Source organism: Micropterus dolomieu, linkage group LG13 (genome assembly GCF_021292245.1).
Source record: "Micropterus dolomieu isolate WLL.071019.BEF.003 ecotype Adirondacks linkage group LG13, ASM2129224v1, whole genome shotgun sequence".
NCBI lineage: Eukaryota > Metazoa > Chordata > Actinopteri > Centrarchiformes > Centrarchidae > Micropterus > Micropterus dolomieu.
Genome location: NC_060162.1, coordinates 23,202,405 through 23,218,131, shown reverse-complemented (window position 1 = coordinate 23,218,131; position 15,727 = coordinate 23,202,405). Strand labels below are relative to the sequence as shown.

At 40.2% G+C, this 15,727-nt stretch overlaps 1 protein-coding gene across 2 annotated transcripts; it reads left to right on the top strand.

Moving 5' to 3' along the window:
- The first annotated feature begins 3,073 nt into the window (after nucleotides 1-3,073).
- On the top strand, nucleotides 3,074-12,966 carry stom (stomatin). Of its 2 annotated transcripts, XM_046067643.1 has the most exons (8): nucleotides 3,074-3,231; nucleotides 4,103-4,135; nucleotides 4,434-4,543; nucleotides 4,851-4,923; nucleotides 7,615-7,697; nucleotides 7,918-8,121; nucleotides 11,456-11,590; nucleotides 11,727-12,966. In XM_046067643.1, the coding sequence occupies exons 1-8, from the start codon at nucleotides 3,171-3,173 to the stop codon at nucleotides 11,913-11,915; spliced, it is 888 nt and encodes a 295-aa protein (XP_045923599.1). In that variant the 5' UTR covers nucleotides 3,074-3,170; the 3' UTR covers nucleotides 11,916-12,966. The 2 variants fall into 2 exon arrangements, with proteins under 2 accessions (XP_045923599.1, XP_045923600.1); XM_046067644.1 differs by lacking the exon at nucleotides 4,103-4,135.
- Nucleotides 12,967-15,727: the final 2,761 nt, after the last annotated feature.

The window sequence follows — 15,727 nt, the reverse complement described above, 5'->3', positions numbered from 1 at the left end:
AGACCAAAGACACTTTGGTTTGTAGAAGCAGGAAGGCCAAGCTCCAGGTAGCCAAAGGGAGATGAGATGGTATTTTTTCATGGTTGACAGGGTCTTTGCTGTACCTAACTGGCCACAGTGGCCACCAGTCCTCTACACTGGTCCCAGCTTGGTGCTTTGTCAATGTGCTGTGACTAATCCAGGAGGGGTCCCGCATTTTCTCGCACCCTAATTAAAAGAGGATTAGATGGGATGGAGCTCTAGGCCACTCCAACATGCATAGCCACCGTCCCTTCACTTTCCCAGGATAATCACACTAACTGGAATTGCCTGGATTTTCTGTGCAGTTCACCACCTGAACTCAGTGAACGTGTCCGTCACTGACATGGTTGGTGCTGAGACTAAAGGGGCTTACAAATATGGGCACTATAGCAATTCCCCAACTGGTGTCTACATATGGTCTTTACACCCCAAATCTGCTTCATTTCCAATGTTGTATTTCATAACTTGTGATTGTAAGATTTAATTGTAACGGCTTATCTCCATACTTTTTTTTTTATCAGAATGTGTGCATGTGCTGTGGGGATATTAAGGTTAAGGTTAAACTTTATTGTCCCCAAATGAAAAATTTGGCCTGGGCACAGTGCATTGTTGCTTCATAAAAATAAAAATAAAAACATCACAAAAAACATTACACTTCACGAAAACCATCACAATACATCAACAAGAACTTGAGAAGCATTGAGACGGTGAAGTACTTTACAAGAGGAAAACATAAAAACAGAAGAAAATGAAAGCTGTTAACAACATGGTGCCATGGATTAAAGTGCAAGTGCTAGTGTGGTTATCGAACTGAAAGGGATTTCAATTATAGAGGCCTCTGTCTGCCTATTTTTATATTTGGAGCAATAGAAAAGGAGCATAACTGAGTTTAAGTACCTTATCCTTCCTCTAACCCCACTTTTATTCTATATACAAATTATGCTTCACGCACCAATTAATAAATCAGATCTGTTTCTATATTTTTCTGTTACATAAAAAGAATGTAAACTGAAGAAAACAATACAAACTGAACCAGTCACATAACTTGAGGATTGACTGAATAAACAGAAAAATCAACAAGCAAGCATGACACTATTAGTGTAACCCTTTGCCCAACGTAAAGACTTGTAGGCAACTAAACAGGGACCAGCCTTGTTGGAAGCCACCAGTGTTGGGCAAGTTACTCAGAAATTGTAATATATTACTAGTTACTTATTACTCCTTTAAAAAGTAATATTATTACTTTACTTATTACTGGGTGATAAAAGTAACTAGTTACGTTACTTTCCAGTGTTTCCCACAGAATGACGGGGAGGGGTTTGGACAGGTTTGTGCAGCAGTGTTCACGTGAGAGAGAGAAACAGCGAGCGAAGAGGTGCTGCATGAATATATGCTCCTCAATACAGCTCCTTAATCAAATATGATTTTAAACACACCTAGTAAAAAATTGAAAATCAATACAGTGTTGATAATTATCCAAATTATAGGCTAATTATGGGAAACACTTCTTTCACTACCACCCCCTTCACCCTCAAAGTTGTCTCTCCCGACTTTTTATCTAATATCATATCCATAACAGCAGCAAGGAGTATGGTATAGAGTATATAGCCTAGGCCTAACGTTTCTTAACACCACCGGCTGAAATGTAGAAATGTTCACGGTTGAAAGCTTTTCGCTGGTTTACACTAGACGACAATGTTCTTTGCATCCGACTGTGACACAATAATGGCAGTAGCTACTTACAGCGGTGGAAAGAACACCTCTCTCCCTTGTTCTACATTCTTCCTTTAGTTTTTGGCTATCAGCGGACGTGAACAACAAAGTCTGGTGCCTCTGAGCTGCCGCACAGTGGATTCAAGTCAAGGATGGTGCGTTCAGTAGCCTATAGTAACAGTGTTACTTGCATTAATAACTAGTAATAATATTAGTGTTTTAGGAAAGTATTAAGTTACACTACTTAGTTACTTTACAATAGCACGTTACTGCCTATCACTGGAAGCCACAAACAGCCTTCGAAGCCACTGGTCCCTATAGCTGGATTCTCATCCAGATGTTAGCGTCTTCATCTCTAACTGGGATTTTTTCATCTATGATTTGATAAATTAAAAGGAACTGTAAGGGGGGGGGAGCATTTTGTTAAAGGTTCGCAAAATTGCGAAATATATCCAAACTCACTGTGGTGTTATTTTTTTCATCAACACTGAAATTACAAAATAAACAAGATAAATGAGACAAACAATAATTGAAATCTATATTTCAGATTGATGACAGCAACACATCAGTCAACATTTGCGCCACTACCTCCAAGAAATGTCCTGCCCACAGTCATTCCCCTGACTACAGTGTTCATAATTAAGGGAGTCAGGAAGTTCTCTAAGCTCCATTTTATCTGTTGCCCTGGACATGTTGGCACCTCCTAACATAAAACAAACCTAACCTGAAGGGCAATGAGGCATCTCACGTCAACAACATTCCAAGCACAACTTTCTTCACCCATTAAAGTTCTTCCATTTGGACAGAAAGTTAGTTAAAAATGGTAATTAATGGGAGCTGCTTTCAGCTGTTAATTAATCCTGCCCTGTGTGGCCTACAAATAGCTAACTGAGATGAGCTAGATTAAAGTGCTGGCTACTTTAGATGCCAGCTGCCACAGAAAAGACAGCTTTATTCCCATGGCACCGTTGGTATCTTCATCTTTCAGATTCAGCTTTCATACACATTTGTTAGTTGAGTTTTTCAGTTCTCTTTATCCACGTAGCGAGTATAAAGAAATAGCCTACAAGATCTACATGGTCACCTTAAATATCTAGAAGTAGCCTACATTTATATAGCTGTTGTTCTTTGTTTGATGAATTGTGATGCTGAGGAAATATAGCCTACAATCTAGAAAAACGTACGGGCACCAGGATAGTGCCTCTTTAGGTTAAAATGAACTGTTTGTAAAGCTGGTGTATGTTTTGAAGGCTGAGCCGCGCCCACATCAACATGCCTGCAAACGGACTCCCTTCTGCGTCATAGCACCTACAAGTCAAGATTTAGGGAACATCTCTCCCGCATCAGCAGCCAGCGTGCAGCGACCCTATCACTCCAATAGACACGGTGCGACAACTGCTTGCGGTCACTATTAGATATTGTATTTGGCCTCCACTATGGATACCGACAACGAAGAAGTTACAATGAAAGAATCCAAAAGACGACAACGCCAGTCGGGTAAGATTGACCCTCGCTACCTTCATAAGTGTGCTATTTCGGGCAGCTTGGACACAGCTAACGTTAACGTTAACGTTAGCTGTGTCTATTTAACGGTAGCAAAGCGAAACTAAACACTAATGCCAAGTTATTTTACTTTTCTATTAACGATGCACAGTTCAGAAATGTGTGTTTACCTGGTGTGAATATATCAAACGTAGCGTTAGCAGTAGACGTTATTTAGCTCACGACAGTCGGGTAACGTTAACACAACCTAAAGCTAACGTTAATTGGCACAGCAAGCCAATGTTATTAACGTTAAGCGTTAGATAACGTAAGTTAACGGTAACGTTTCGGTCTTGACAGTGAATGTAACAACGTGAAACAAACCATACAACAGAATAAACGCTGGCTGTGTAATTAACTTAAGACACAATCGATTGTGCAGATGTGGGTTTTCTTTGAGACTGTGTTTATTGATAAACCGTAGACAGCGATATTGATACCCACTGTAGGCGGTAGCTAATTTCATAGCTGACATCCTGAAGTAACAGGTTAAAATGTTTTGAAGTAATGTGTTTAGGAATTGAACGCTGACCTAGCTAGCGGGTTGGTTTTGTCCTTAATCCCTGGGTGGGGTCAGTTTGTGAAGCCCTGGGGAAATCACAGTATTGATTATGTCAGTGATGCAGGGATGTAATGTTGCATCAGCAACCCTATAACAACCCCGGCCAATTACTGATATTATGGCTACTTCTTACCAGTACTTTAAATTACTTAATAAATTAACTATATACACCATGAGTCTGTTAGTTACTGACTATTTAGCTATGCCCAATGACTTTAACTGTGAGTCGTTCAATGGCGTTTTGACCTCTAACTTTGTCTGTAGGTTCAAGCAGACATGGTTTACATGATATTGAAGGTACGGATCTCATTGAATGGTTGCATGTCATTATCAGATTTTAACTGAGGTAAATGCTGTTGGTGGGGCCGATGATGACATAACAAATGCCTAACAGCAGCAGTGGTGTGTATGTGGGTGGAGGTGACATTAAACCTTCCTGACTAACTATACACATTTACAAAAAGTGGTTCAGAGATGGATGAAAGCTGCTCTGAGTCGCATCTGAAAGAATTGTGCTGTTTGCATAAGTATATTATATATAAATACATTCCCAATAAATGTATTTCAGTGCATGCATTTATCTTCTTTCCCCCAGCTTTGGAGAATGCAGACTCTGACATTGGCTTGTGTGGCTGGCTGCTGGTCGGTCTCTCCATTCTTCTCATGCTGGTTACTCTGCCCATCTCCATATGGATGTGCATTAAGGTCAGCTGCTGGTCAAATCCAGTGTTTATTTTCCACTTTACAAGCAAAGCAGGCTGGTGCAGTAGAGTAAGAGACTGAGGAAGGCCTACTGTGTTTATTAAGTGATTTGAAAATGCTATGGTTTGTACTGGAGACTCATCCCCTGTATTATACGTATTTATTTATCAGCCTTTATTAGCTGGTGAACCATTGTTTTTCAATTACTATATTAAAAAGTATCCTCAGAGAGCAGGTTAATTGCTCAGTGCTTTCAGAAAATGAAAATACTCATATGCATGTCATTTATGTGGTTTGTCCCCGTACACAGATTGTGAAGGAGTACGAGCGAGCCATTATCTTTCGCCTGGGGCGTATTTTGCGAGGAGGAGCCAAAGGTCCAGGTAAGAAAATGTTTTATGCACCAGCATATATTTTTTACTTCATCCAAGTGCTCAGGTCTTTTATTAAATTGTCTTTCAAACATTGTTCCAGTGTCCCCCTGGATTATTTTAGTCATCTTTATCACTTTCATCTCTTTGTTTTAGGGCTGAAGATTAATCGTTTTCATTTCAAAATTGCAATTTAAAAGAAAGTGATTAGCTAATTGTGAAGACAGCGATTAAAATGTAGCTTAATTATCCAGCGCATCTGACCCGTTTTAAACAGTCATGCAGTTACAAATTCATGGCGTTGTCATCCTTGTGTGACAGACCTGCTCGCCAATCACAAGCACCATGCGCCTCTTGTTATGGTCCTAACGTTACTCACCAATCAGAGCGGGTACAGGTCGTGTACATTTTACAACAAACGAAACTGGAGGAAAACGTGGGATAAAGGCGCCATCCATAGACTGTAGAGAGCTTAAGTCACTCACTCACGCTTCCAGCTCATAGGACCTTATTTTGGAAAAATTATGTATGGTAGTCAATGGCGAGAGACAACTTGTCTTTTTATCCCGTTAGAATTGAACCCTGCATTACACATATGATGTTGGTCAATTTAAAATAGAATTTTGCAAGTAAAGAAAGCCACATTTTATTGTAAAACAGTAAAGTTACATCTCGTTTTGTGTGAAATCGCTCAATGAACTACATCTCTCGTCTTGCACAATAACACCAACATGTTAGCGCGGTAAAGCTAGCTAACGTTCATTGCTTTCTTGCTACTAGCTAGATGTAGCTATGTTGCCCGCAGAAATATATCTCACCTGATGTGTTTAATCCAACGACTCCTGGCTCTTTTATCACATCATCCTCTCATGTAAGTGTTTTGATGTTAGCTTCAGTAACGTTAGCTTCAGTCATTGACAGAGAAAGTTACCTTTAACCTGTCTGATTTTGCTGACTTGTTCAGATTCTGTTGATTTGTTCAGTTGTCCTTGATTTTGTGCTTCTGCCATGGTTAAGTAGGCTACGTAGTTAAATTGTTTATTTTTTTGTCTGTTTTAACGGTGTTTATTGTTGATACACGATCGGGAGTCTGCACAGGGTGTTTTATTTTGAAAATCAACCGGATTCTCTATGCTGTTCTGTGTCTGACTTCCTACCTGGTTCATCTGCTCTGTGGTGCTTGACGCGGCTTCTGTCAAAAATAGACTTGCAGTGAATATTGAACTTCTTCGATTCGATTAGCAAATTTTTTTAATCACAATATTTGGTACAAAAATCGCAATAAGAGCCTTGCTGCTAGTTATGGGAAGAAATTCTTAATGGAAGAAACAATGGGAAGGATCACGCAGGGGGGGGGGGGGGCTTCCTGTATTTCCTACCCATTCCCTTCCTTTCTGCTGGTGGGCAGGATGACAAAATGGAAGTCAGTGTAACAAATTTAAAAATGGGAAAAATATCTAGGCCTAATAATAACAACAACAAGAGGATGTCCCACCTCAAAGTTCAACCAAGAGGCACATAGATGAGCACCAAGTTCACTGAGACCCTGTTTAGCTATACGTCTGGTAGTCCTTTTCTATGTGTGTCTGAATGCCTTAATCATTTTATTCTCAGTGATGCGACTTCTGTTTTGAAAGGCAGTGTGTGTGTGTGTATGTAAAAAACAAACAAAAAAAAAATACAGCCTCCCATGAGTAATAATTTGCATACATCTCATAACTCACTGTCTCTTTATCTTTTGATTTCTTGTTTTACGGGATCTAAAAACCAGGCAGTGTCCTCTCAAAATACTGAAATGTGACTCCTCAGAGTGCCAGGGGACCCTGTTTATGACAGAGTGGGGGTAATAATAGCTCATTGCCGGCAAACATCACATTCCTGAGTAGCTGGTGGAGCCAATGCCAAAGTTGAATTCAGCATTTGGGTTTTCCATAATCCCCCTTAAACTCACACTCATAATCTTACTCCCTCCCTATCTACAACAACTGTTATACGATAGTGACTTAGAACATTTCCCTGTATGTTTAGTTTGAAACAGGCTCATGGGGATAGTTTGTTATAATTTGAGAAAAGTTTGTGTTTATGGAACAGTGTGCATCTGTAGACACTGCTCTTCTGCCATGAGCTGTTTGAGATGAACAACCTTTTTTAGTTTTTCAGTTCATTTTCCACTGCATCATAAGATAGTTTACAGAGTCTGTATGAAAGCAACTGAGTCCTCTTTACTTCGTCTGAAAAGAGTTATACTTGTTGAGAATGCGGGAAATGTCCTGATGGAAACAGTGCAAGGAGACTGCTGTTCTTTTAATTTCCCCCTCCTGAACAGATGGCTGTTGTCTCACCATTTAAACACAAAATATCCTGACAGGAAATGCAGCCCACTGTAACTGGTGTTGCATTAATGTTTGCTAAATGATTGCACACCTAGCACATGTCTGTTTCACTCAAGCACATGCCTAGTATTGTTTAATACACTAATTCAATCATTGTGACTTGAAATGGGCTTATGAAAGCTGCAAATATTCACAGCTTTGCCTCGCTGTCAGCACAGCTGCAGTCTTATACAGAGAGCTTGACTTGGCCTCCTGCCTGAATTCTATTCATCCCGGTGTTTTCAAACATTTGTGAAGAAGCTTCCTCATAATTGTGTTTACCGCGGCTTTAGTCTTTGTTAAAACTATTTGCATTCGTGTGATTCCACAGGGCTGTTCTTCATCTTGCCGTGCACTGACAGCTTTATTAATGTGGACATGCGCACCATCACCTTCGACATCCCACCGCAAGAGGTATGACATGCACACTTTCAATTACATTAAACAAATACTTTGCCACATTCACAAAAAACAAAGGACATCAAATAATTGTGCAACGTTTTGGTACAGCCCACCAGTAAATGCACTACTTGGCAAACAAAACAATAAAAATCCTTTGATTGTTTTCATAGAACATTTTCCCCTTAACATCACTTAACAATTGCTTGTGTTCAATCACTTTCCTGCCCACCAGGTTTTGACCAAAGACTCCGTGACAGTCAGTGTTGATGGTGTGGTGTACTACCGGGTCCAGAATGCCACTCTGGCTGTGGCTAACATCACTAACGCAGATGCTGCCACCCGGCTGTTGGCCCAGACCACCCTGAGGAACGTCCTGGGTACCAAGAACCTGTCAGAGATCCTGTCCGACCGCGAAGAAATTGCACACAGTATGCAGGTAAATTATCAGGCATTGTGATTCAAAAACCACACGCTTGCACTAATATACTTTTTTTGTATTACCAGTTTGCACATAGTAGGGCTTCAGATTTGTTCAAAATTCACACTTTTGTTCAAACATGGGAAAAACTGAAAAATTCAAACTGTTCTGTGGTCTAATCGCCACACAGCGTTTGAAGTAGTTTGCCATGAAGTCCAGCAGGGGCTAAGGTAATAAATAAAAGGAAGGAGGACACCAGCTAGCAAAGCCACGCTGATCGGATAATCAAAACACCAACGCGTATTAATGCGTATAAGTATTCTCTGGCAAAATTACCAGCAAAGATAAGGCTGTTTGTTGACTTGTTTGTAAAAAGCAGTTGCCTTACTCTAGAACAACAACAAATCTGAGAACCCAAGTGAGGCAGCAGACATGCCAGAAACGAGTGGAGCTGCATGCTAGGAAGAGCTTAGTTCAAATCTTTATTGTCTCACATGAGGAAATGCAGCAGGGCAGCATAAATCACAAACATGAATGCTAAACGGTACACAGTAACAACACACTAAGACAATTGAAGATATTAAAAGTGCTGTACTATGTGCACAAATCAAAATAAAATAAAGGATGTATGGATGAGGATGTTTCTCATTTTTGGAAACTTGCATCTCAGAACCCGAGGAGGAGAGGATGGTTTGGATTAGATATGACGGATTAAGCTTTGCGTGTGATTTGAGTGCTATAAATGTTAGACAGAGGCAGTGGCTTCTCACCAGTGATTTTACTTACAAATCAGTGAGACAGTAAGGACTAATTTGGTGATGGAACTGTAAACCCATTAGGGGTCTGTCACATTTAACCTCCCTTCTTGCTCATTGCCTCAGTGTTCACATCAAAGCTCAATTTTAGTATAAGCAGTATAAGTCCCGAGGTACATGAAACTCGCTACAATTTCTACTTCTTTTCTTTTAACAAAGGCCTGGGAAGGTGGAGGTGATGTTTTGGAAATGTCTCAGGAAGTGATCGTCACACCACTGTGCAAAACCACTGACCACAGACCCCTGTGATGAGTCATTTCCATGAAGCAGACTGACAACAACAGTGTCATCTGCAAATGTAAGAATGTCCTTGTACTGACTTAAGTAAGTCCACAATCAATTTGTCAATATTGAAATCAAGATTAAAAACATAGCGTAGCAGTTTATCCGCCAAAATGTGAGGCTTAATTGCATTAAAGCTGAAGAAAAATTACTAAATTAAAGTCTCAGTGGACATTTGTGAGGATAACATCTGTGAGCTGTGTTGTTGTAAACATTGCAAAATGGAATTCATTATTAAATTAAAGCTGCACTGATGAATACTTTTACATAATAATAGATCAAATTTCTGTAATGTCAAAGGTGTCTTTCATGGTGACAAACCCGCAGAAAATAACTCTCAATCCCCCTCAACTGTTTAGCTAATTGTTTTACTTATCTGGCCTGCAAACTCTGCTCTCGTTAACCTAGTTTCAGGCAGAAAGTTGTAAAAAACAAACAAAACCCGCTGTATGCTAAAAGCGGTTAGGTGGTGAACAAAGTGAACCTTGTCAGAGAGCTTTAGAGCTAAAGGGAGCACATAAACGCATTACCCATTAGGGGTATGTCACATTTAACCTCCCTTCTTGCCTATTGCCTCAGTGTTCACATTAAAGCTCAATTTTTTTATCAGTACAAGTCTCAAGGTACATGTAGCTCATCTACACCCCAAACTAATCTGTCTTGCTAACATTACATTTTCATGATGCTGTGAGGCCAATCCTCCAGCTCTGCGCCATTGTCAATATGCAAACGTCCTGTGATTGTTATAAAAGAATATATAGTAAACATGCTGTTCTCGAGAGTGAAACTGAAAGGCTGGACTCCTGCAATAAAGCACACTAAGGCAGGCATTACGCAGAAAACATATAATGTAGTTTATAAAAATAAATTTAATGCAATAATATGAGACTCCAGTAACACAGTCTGACTCGTAGAGAAAACAGAATGGAGGATTACACTGCCACCTTGCTTGCTTAGAACCAGGTTTGGCTGTCCTCGGTGTCACAGTAAAACTAACAAACTGTAAACTAAGGAAAGCTTAAGAATCCTGTGTTCTGTGTAGAGCACAGCTGTTAGTTTGCCTTTCAGTTCAATTATTTATTTATTCATAAAATTTTTACTTCCAGTTTATGCTGAGCTTCTATAAATAATAAAATATTTATTTGTGACTCACACACAGTCAGAAGGTTTGTCAGCGATCAGTCGGTAGTTCATTAATGTCAGATGTACTGTATGTGCTCACTGTGCAATTTACATTGTCTTCGCACGGATACGGATAAAGCTGGAGACACCGGCTCGGTGTGTGGTTGAATATGTGTAATCATAAGTGATCTCTCTCTGGTTCAGTTGTCAGACTGCTATAATATTAGTATAATGTATTGATTGCTTAAATGGCCTGTGTACCAGCAGTGATACCTTTGCTGCTGTGTTAAGAGCCTTGATCAAATCAGTGTTCAACAGTTGTTGACAGCATACACATAAACACAGAGACCTTTTTATTGACAAATTCAACAAGCATGCAGCACAGAGCATAGCCTCGGACTTTAAATTTTTGTTTTCACAGTAGGAAGCTTTGTCTGATTTGATTAAGTACAGCAAGAACAAAGCTCCTCTCTCCAACACTGCCACTGTACTAAGTAGAGACCAATCTGTTTGTATGGCTACAAAGCTCCTAATGTGTCACTGTTGATGTGGAAATATCTTTCATGAAATACTTGATGAATAAAAGTGAAAATAAGCCGTGTGATGTGCTGCTTGCTCATCATTTAGTGCTCGTTATCCACAACATTATAATCGTAGGTGTCAAATGCATGCATTACTATGATGCTGGGAGTGGTTGCAGTTTTGCCACAGTGTCATGTCATTTTAGGATTGTGTGTTTAGTGTGAGTATGCTTTACATGCAGCTTCCATCATTTATATTTGATTAACCTTTTTATTTAATTTATTATATTTTATTTTACCGTTCACACCAACTGCGCTCTAAAAGTAATTTCTTTCCAGCAGAGAGAAACATGCACCCAGGTTGCGCTCCATCTGCTGGTCGATTTTTGGAAAATGCAACGATTTGTCTTTGATTTGTCTATTTAAATCTTGGTGAAAAAATATGTGCTGACAAATATGAATTTGCTTTTATCACCAAAAAAAACGTTGCAGTGATTGACATGTTGGCAGTTTCTGTCAAATGCTGTCAAAATAAGAGATTTCAGTAGAGGCCCCGGGAACTTTGGAAAACACGTTGCGCATTGTTGAACACTCGTCTCTCTGTCTTCTCAGTCCACTCTGGACGTCGCCACAGATGACTGGGGCATCAAGGTGGAGCGGGTTGAGATCAAAGACGTCAAGCTGCCCCTTCAGCTCCAGAGAGCCATGGCTGCTGAGGCTGAGGCCAGCCGCGAGGCCAGAGCCAAGGTAAGGTGGTTCTGCGTAGTAGGAGATCCTCTCACACCTCACAATGTTCCTATAACTTTTCAGCTCCACATTCAGACACCCCTCACTCCCTGCCTTGTTCATTCACTTCTCTCTCCTCCTGTGCTTTCTTCACAAGGTGATCGCAGCTGAGGGAGAGATGAACGCGTCGCGGGCCCTGAAGGAGGCCTCCCTGGTGATTGCAGAGTCTCCGTCAGCCCTGCAGCTGCGTTACCTTCAGACCCTCAACACCATCGCCGCCGAGAAGAACTCCACCATCATTTTCCCGCTGCCGCTGGAGATGATGCAGGGGTTCATCAAACGCTGAGGGGAGGGGGGAGTCTCAAAACACATAGTCCACACAACCTGCATCACTTACACTCACACACATTCATAATCTAAAAAAAAGAAAACTCCAACAACTAACTAATCATTTTCTAACAACTGGATCTTTGGTTACTTCATTCCAAATTGCCGTTTGGTTGTAAAAATATTCTTTAAGATTAATCAGACAGCTTAAGTAGACACACGGTTGCGTTGCTGTCTTTTTGGCCGAACAGCCAATCAGAACAGCACTGTCATCTGCTGCCTATACAGCATGCTCAGTCAGTGAAACAGCTGTAGAGGAGGGTCAGCTAGAGCCCAAAGCAAAAACTGCAGCAGGCAGCTTGGTGTGTCCGCCAAGAACTGACCACTGACTGAATTCATTTTGGTAAAGTGAGAACAGCTGCAGTGCAGCAGGTGGTTTAGCTTTAATCCTGCAGTTTTATTTATTTACATTTCTATATGCTACAAATGTAGACAGCAGGCAGGGTTCTCGGACTGTCAAAAAGAATAGAAGTAGAAGCCCAAACCACGTCATCTGTTTTACAGACATTTTAAAGGACAGTGCCTGCTGGATATGTGGCCTTACAGTTGTGTGTGCGCGCGCACACACACACACACACACACAGATAAATAAATAAATACTTATTGGATATCTAATATTGTGGTGCTATTGCAACCACTGCCAGCATCATAGTGCTGCGATCAAGTTGTACCTAAAATTATGATAACTTTAGACGTTAGCTGTGCCATTGCATGTTTTCACAGAATTTTTGGTCAGAACTCATTCCAACCTCAGCATTAAACTTAAATTGTAAACTTGATGGTTCATATACCACGACATACAGTATATGTTCTACTGTACTTAACCTGCTCCACTCTGGTTCTTCACCTTCATCGGAAGAGAGTAAGAAAGAAACGCAAGCAATTTACTGAAATTGCCATATATTTTAGTGATGGGAGTCTCTAGGCACCTGACGATTCAATTCCGATGGATTGGAGGGCTACAAATCCATGATTAAATGGTTATCAATGCTTCTTGATACATCAAAATATTTGATTTCTAAACTTGATTTATTTTTTGCTCATGTGTGACTACTTGCTACTTTTAAAGATTAGGTATTATGCTAATTTTCAGGTTCAAAATCTTATTTAGGGGTTGTACCAGAACAGGACCAATAAAATACTACTACAGGGCTACTTCCTGTCGGCACCAGCGTCTACTGCTCATGATCGTGCAGCATAACCATGGTTTAATGACGTAGAGCAACGGCAGAAATACCTTAATTCTGGTAGCACCACCAAAAAGTCAGCCCACCTGTCAAACACCAATGCAGTGTCACTCATGGCCAAATAGTTATTTTTAGATTGCCAAGAGTTTATAATCTAAGCAATACGGCTACATCTCTCATGTGCGACAGACTGTCACAGGGTTTTGACGTCATTTTTGGGCATGTAACCCTCCATGCAGGCTTTGGTCGGCTTCACTTAACTCTGGTTTACCCCCTTGGCAGTTCCTAGTTAAGGACTACTAGCAGTCAGAAGCAGAGAAGGGCGGGTCAGTGAGAAGGTAAACACTGCTTCGGTTCAGCTTAATATCCTCTTACCAGCTTAGCAACTTAGACTGAAGCAAGAGTTTCAATGTGGTGAGTTAATAATCTGTAACAAAAGTATTTTTCATCCATAGCATTTTAACTGAGCTCTGTCTCTACATCACAGTAACAACTTTATGTCCACTGACTGCCTGGAGGGTAGCTAGTGTTTGGAAGGGAGAGGAGAGGTGTGTGCTGCAGCTCAGTGTTTTTCCACTGGTGTTTTTGAGGATGTGTCGGACTAGCTGCTTGGCGAGTGTTATATGAGGCGCATTTAGCTTCCATCCCTGTGACGTCACAGCGAAGCGGCTGGACTACAAACGAGCTGTTTTCAGGCAGTTCAGAGCAGAGTTTTCTGTGGGAGATGGGAACACTCTTTGGGCTTTTTCACTTTGCAAACCTATTACATGCACAAAAAAGATATATAACTCAATAAAGGAGAGGGGAAAAAGGGCAAAAAGCATAAAACCACCTCTTTAAATGAGCCGATTTGTACCAATCCATAATTAAAATATAAAGATGAATTAACTTTATCGTTTAGACAACTTGCATTAGGGGTGTAAATGCAGAATTTGTTTATTTATTTTCAAAAATGTAAACATTCAATGGGTGGCCACAATAATATTTCTGCGGATGACTTCACTTTTCTACATTGAGACAAAATTCAAGAGCGAATCGCGATGCATCTAAAACTCAAATTGCTTCAACCCCGACGCCTAGTTAATATGGTGTATAAACATACTGACGATGAATCCATGCAAAAGCTGCAATGATTGATTTGGTTTGCTTTATCACAATACTGAGCCAGCACGAGAGGTAGGCAGCAATCCTAAAAGAGCCCCTTCAGAGAGTAGGAATTGGCCAGAGTGACATACAAGTAATAATACATAAACACACACACACCTTTTCTCCGGTTGCCAATACTTTTGTCTAAACTAAAACTTGGCTGAGACGTTGACAGTCAGACTGAAACGCTGGATGTTACTTGTACATGTTTACAGTACACTTTCTATTCATACACAGTACATGTTGTATTTACAAGGGTGGACAAAATATTAGGAGCACCTCAGATTACCATAGCGTGGACCCTCTGACAAACAAAGTGAACATTATCAGCTACACAGGTCGTATTGGTGGGTGGTGATGGCGCAATAGATAAGACTATGCCTTTGGTGTGATAGACCTAGTTCAATCCACCAATGTGTCCCTGAGCAAGACAGTTAACCCCTAGTTGCTCCAGAGGCGTGCGACCTCTGACATGTATAGCAATTTTAAGTTGCTTTGGATAAAAGCATCAGCTAAATGAGTAAACGTATTGTGTATCTTGTACGGCTGTTGGTTGCATTTTGTCCACCCCCCGGCTGGCTTCACTGCTTAGGAGAAACCGGGACTGTTAGAAAGAACCTTAACGCAAATCTTTTCAGCCAAAAGCCTTAACTTACTGCCATCAGTTCATTTAATATCACATTTCTATGCACTTCCCAATGAAAAAAAAAAACTAAAGATTTTGTTTACCTATTTTTTTTAAACAACAGTATTTTATCACACAGACTCTTTCTGGGTGTAAACGAACAAGCCAAATAGTTACAACTCTTTGTATCTATCTTACAACTGACATGTAGTTCTATATATTTTTCTCCTTTTGACATATGAAGGACATGTAAGTGTTGATAAATATACATTACAGTATCTGGTGAATGTCTGACTTAGCAGTGTTACTGTTTGTGTTTGTGTGTATGTGTGTGTTTATATATACACACACATTCTGTATATATAATCACAGTCCTGTAAAGTTTAAAGTATTGCTGTGGCTTTTCTTTTGTTATTGAGTTCAAAGGCTACTACTTCTGTTTATTTCAGTTATTGCTGTTGACCCATGGTGAGTAAACTTGACTTTAACAGATACTTTGTTATAGAAGAAAGGAGAGGCTTTGACATATGTACACCCACAGCACAACCACATTATGATGATGAGCTCCGAGCAGCTACTCTGTGAGGTTTTCACCAGTAATTTGTGGTTGTTGTGTATAGTCAACTTTCACAGGCAGTATTTGTGTTCAGAGAACATACTTTGTCAAGCTCACTTCTCTTATCATTTTGCTTTCACGCAAAGGACAAACCCTGCTCATTAAACTGAAGAAATAATTTCTGTTTCTGTCTTGTAAAACTCATTGTCATATTATTTTTATATTACATTTTATTCAGAATTTTAGTTTTTGCAGCT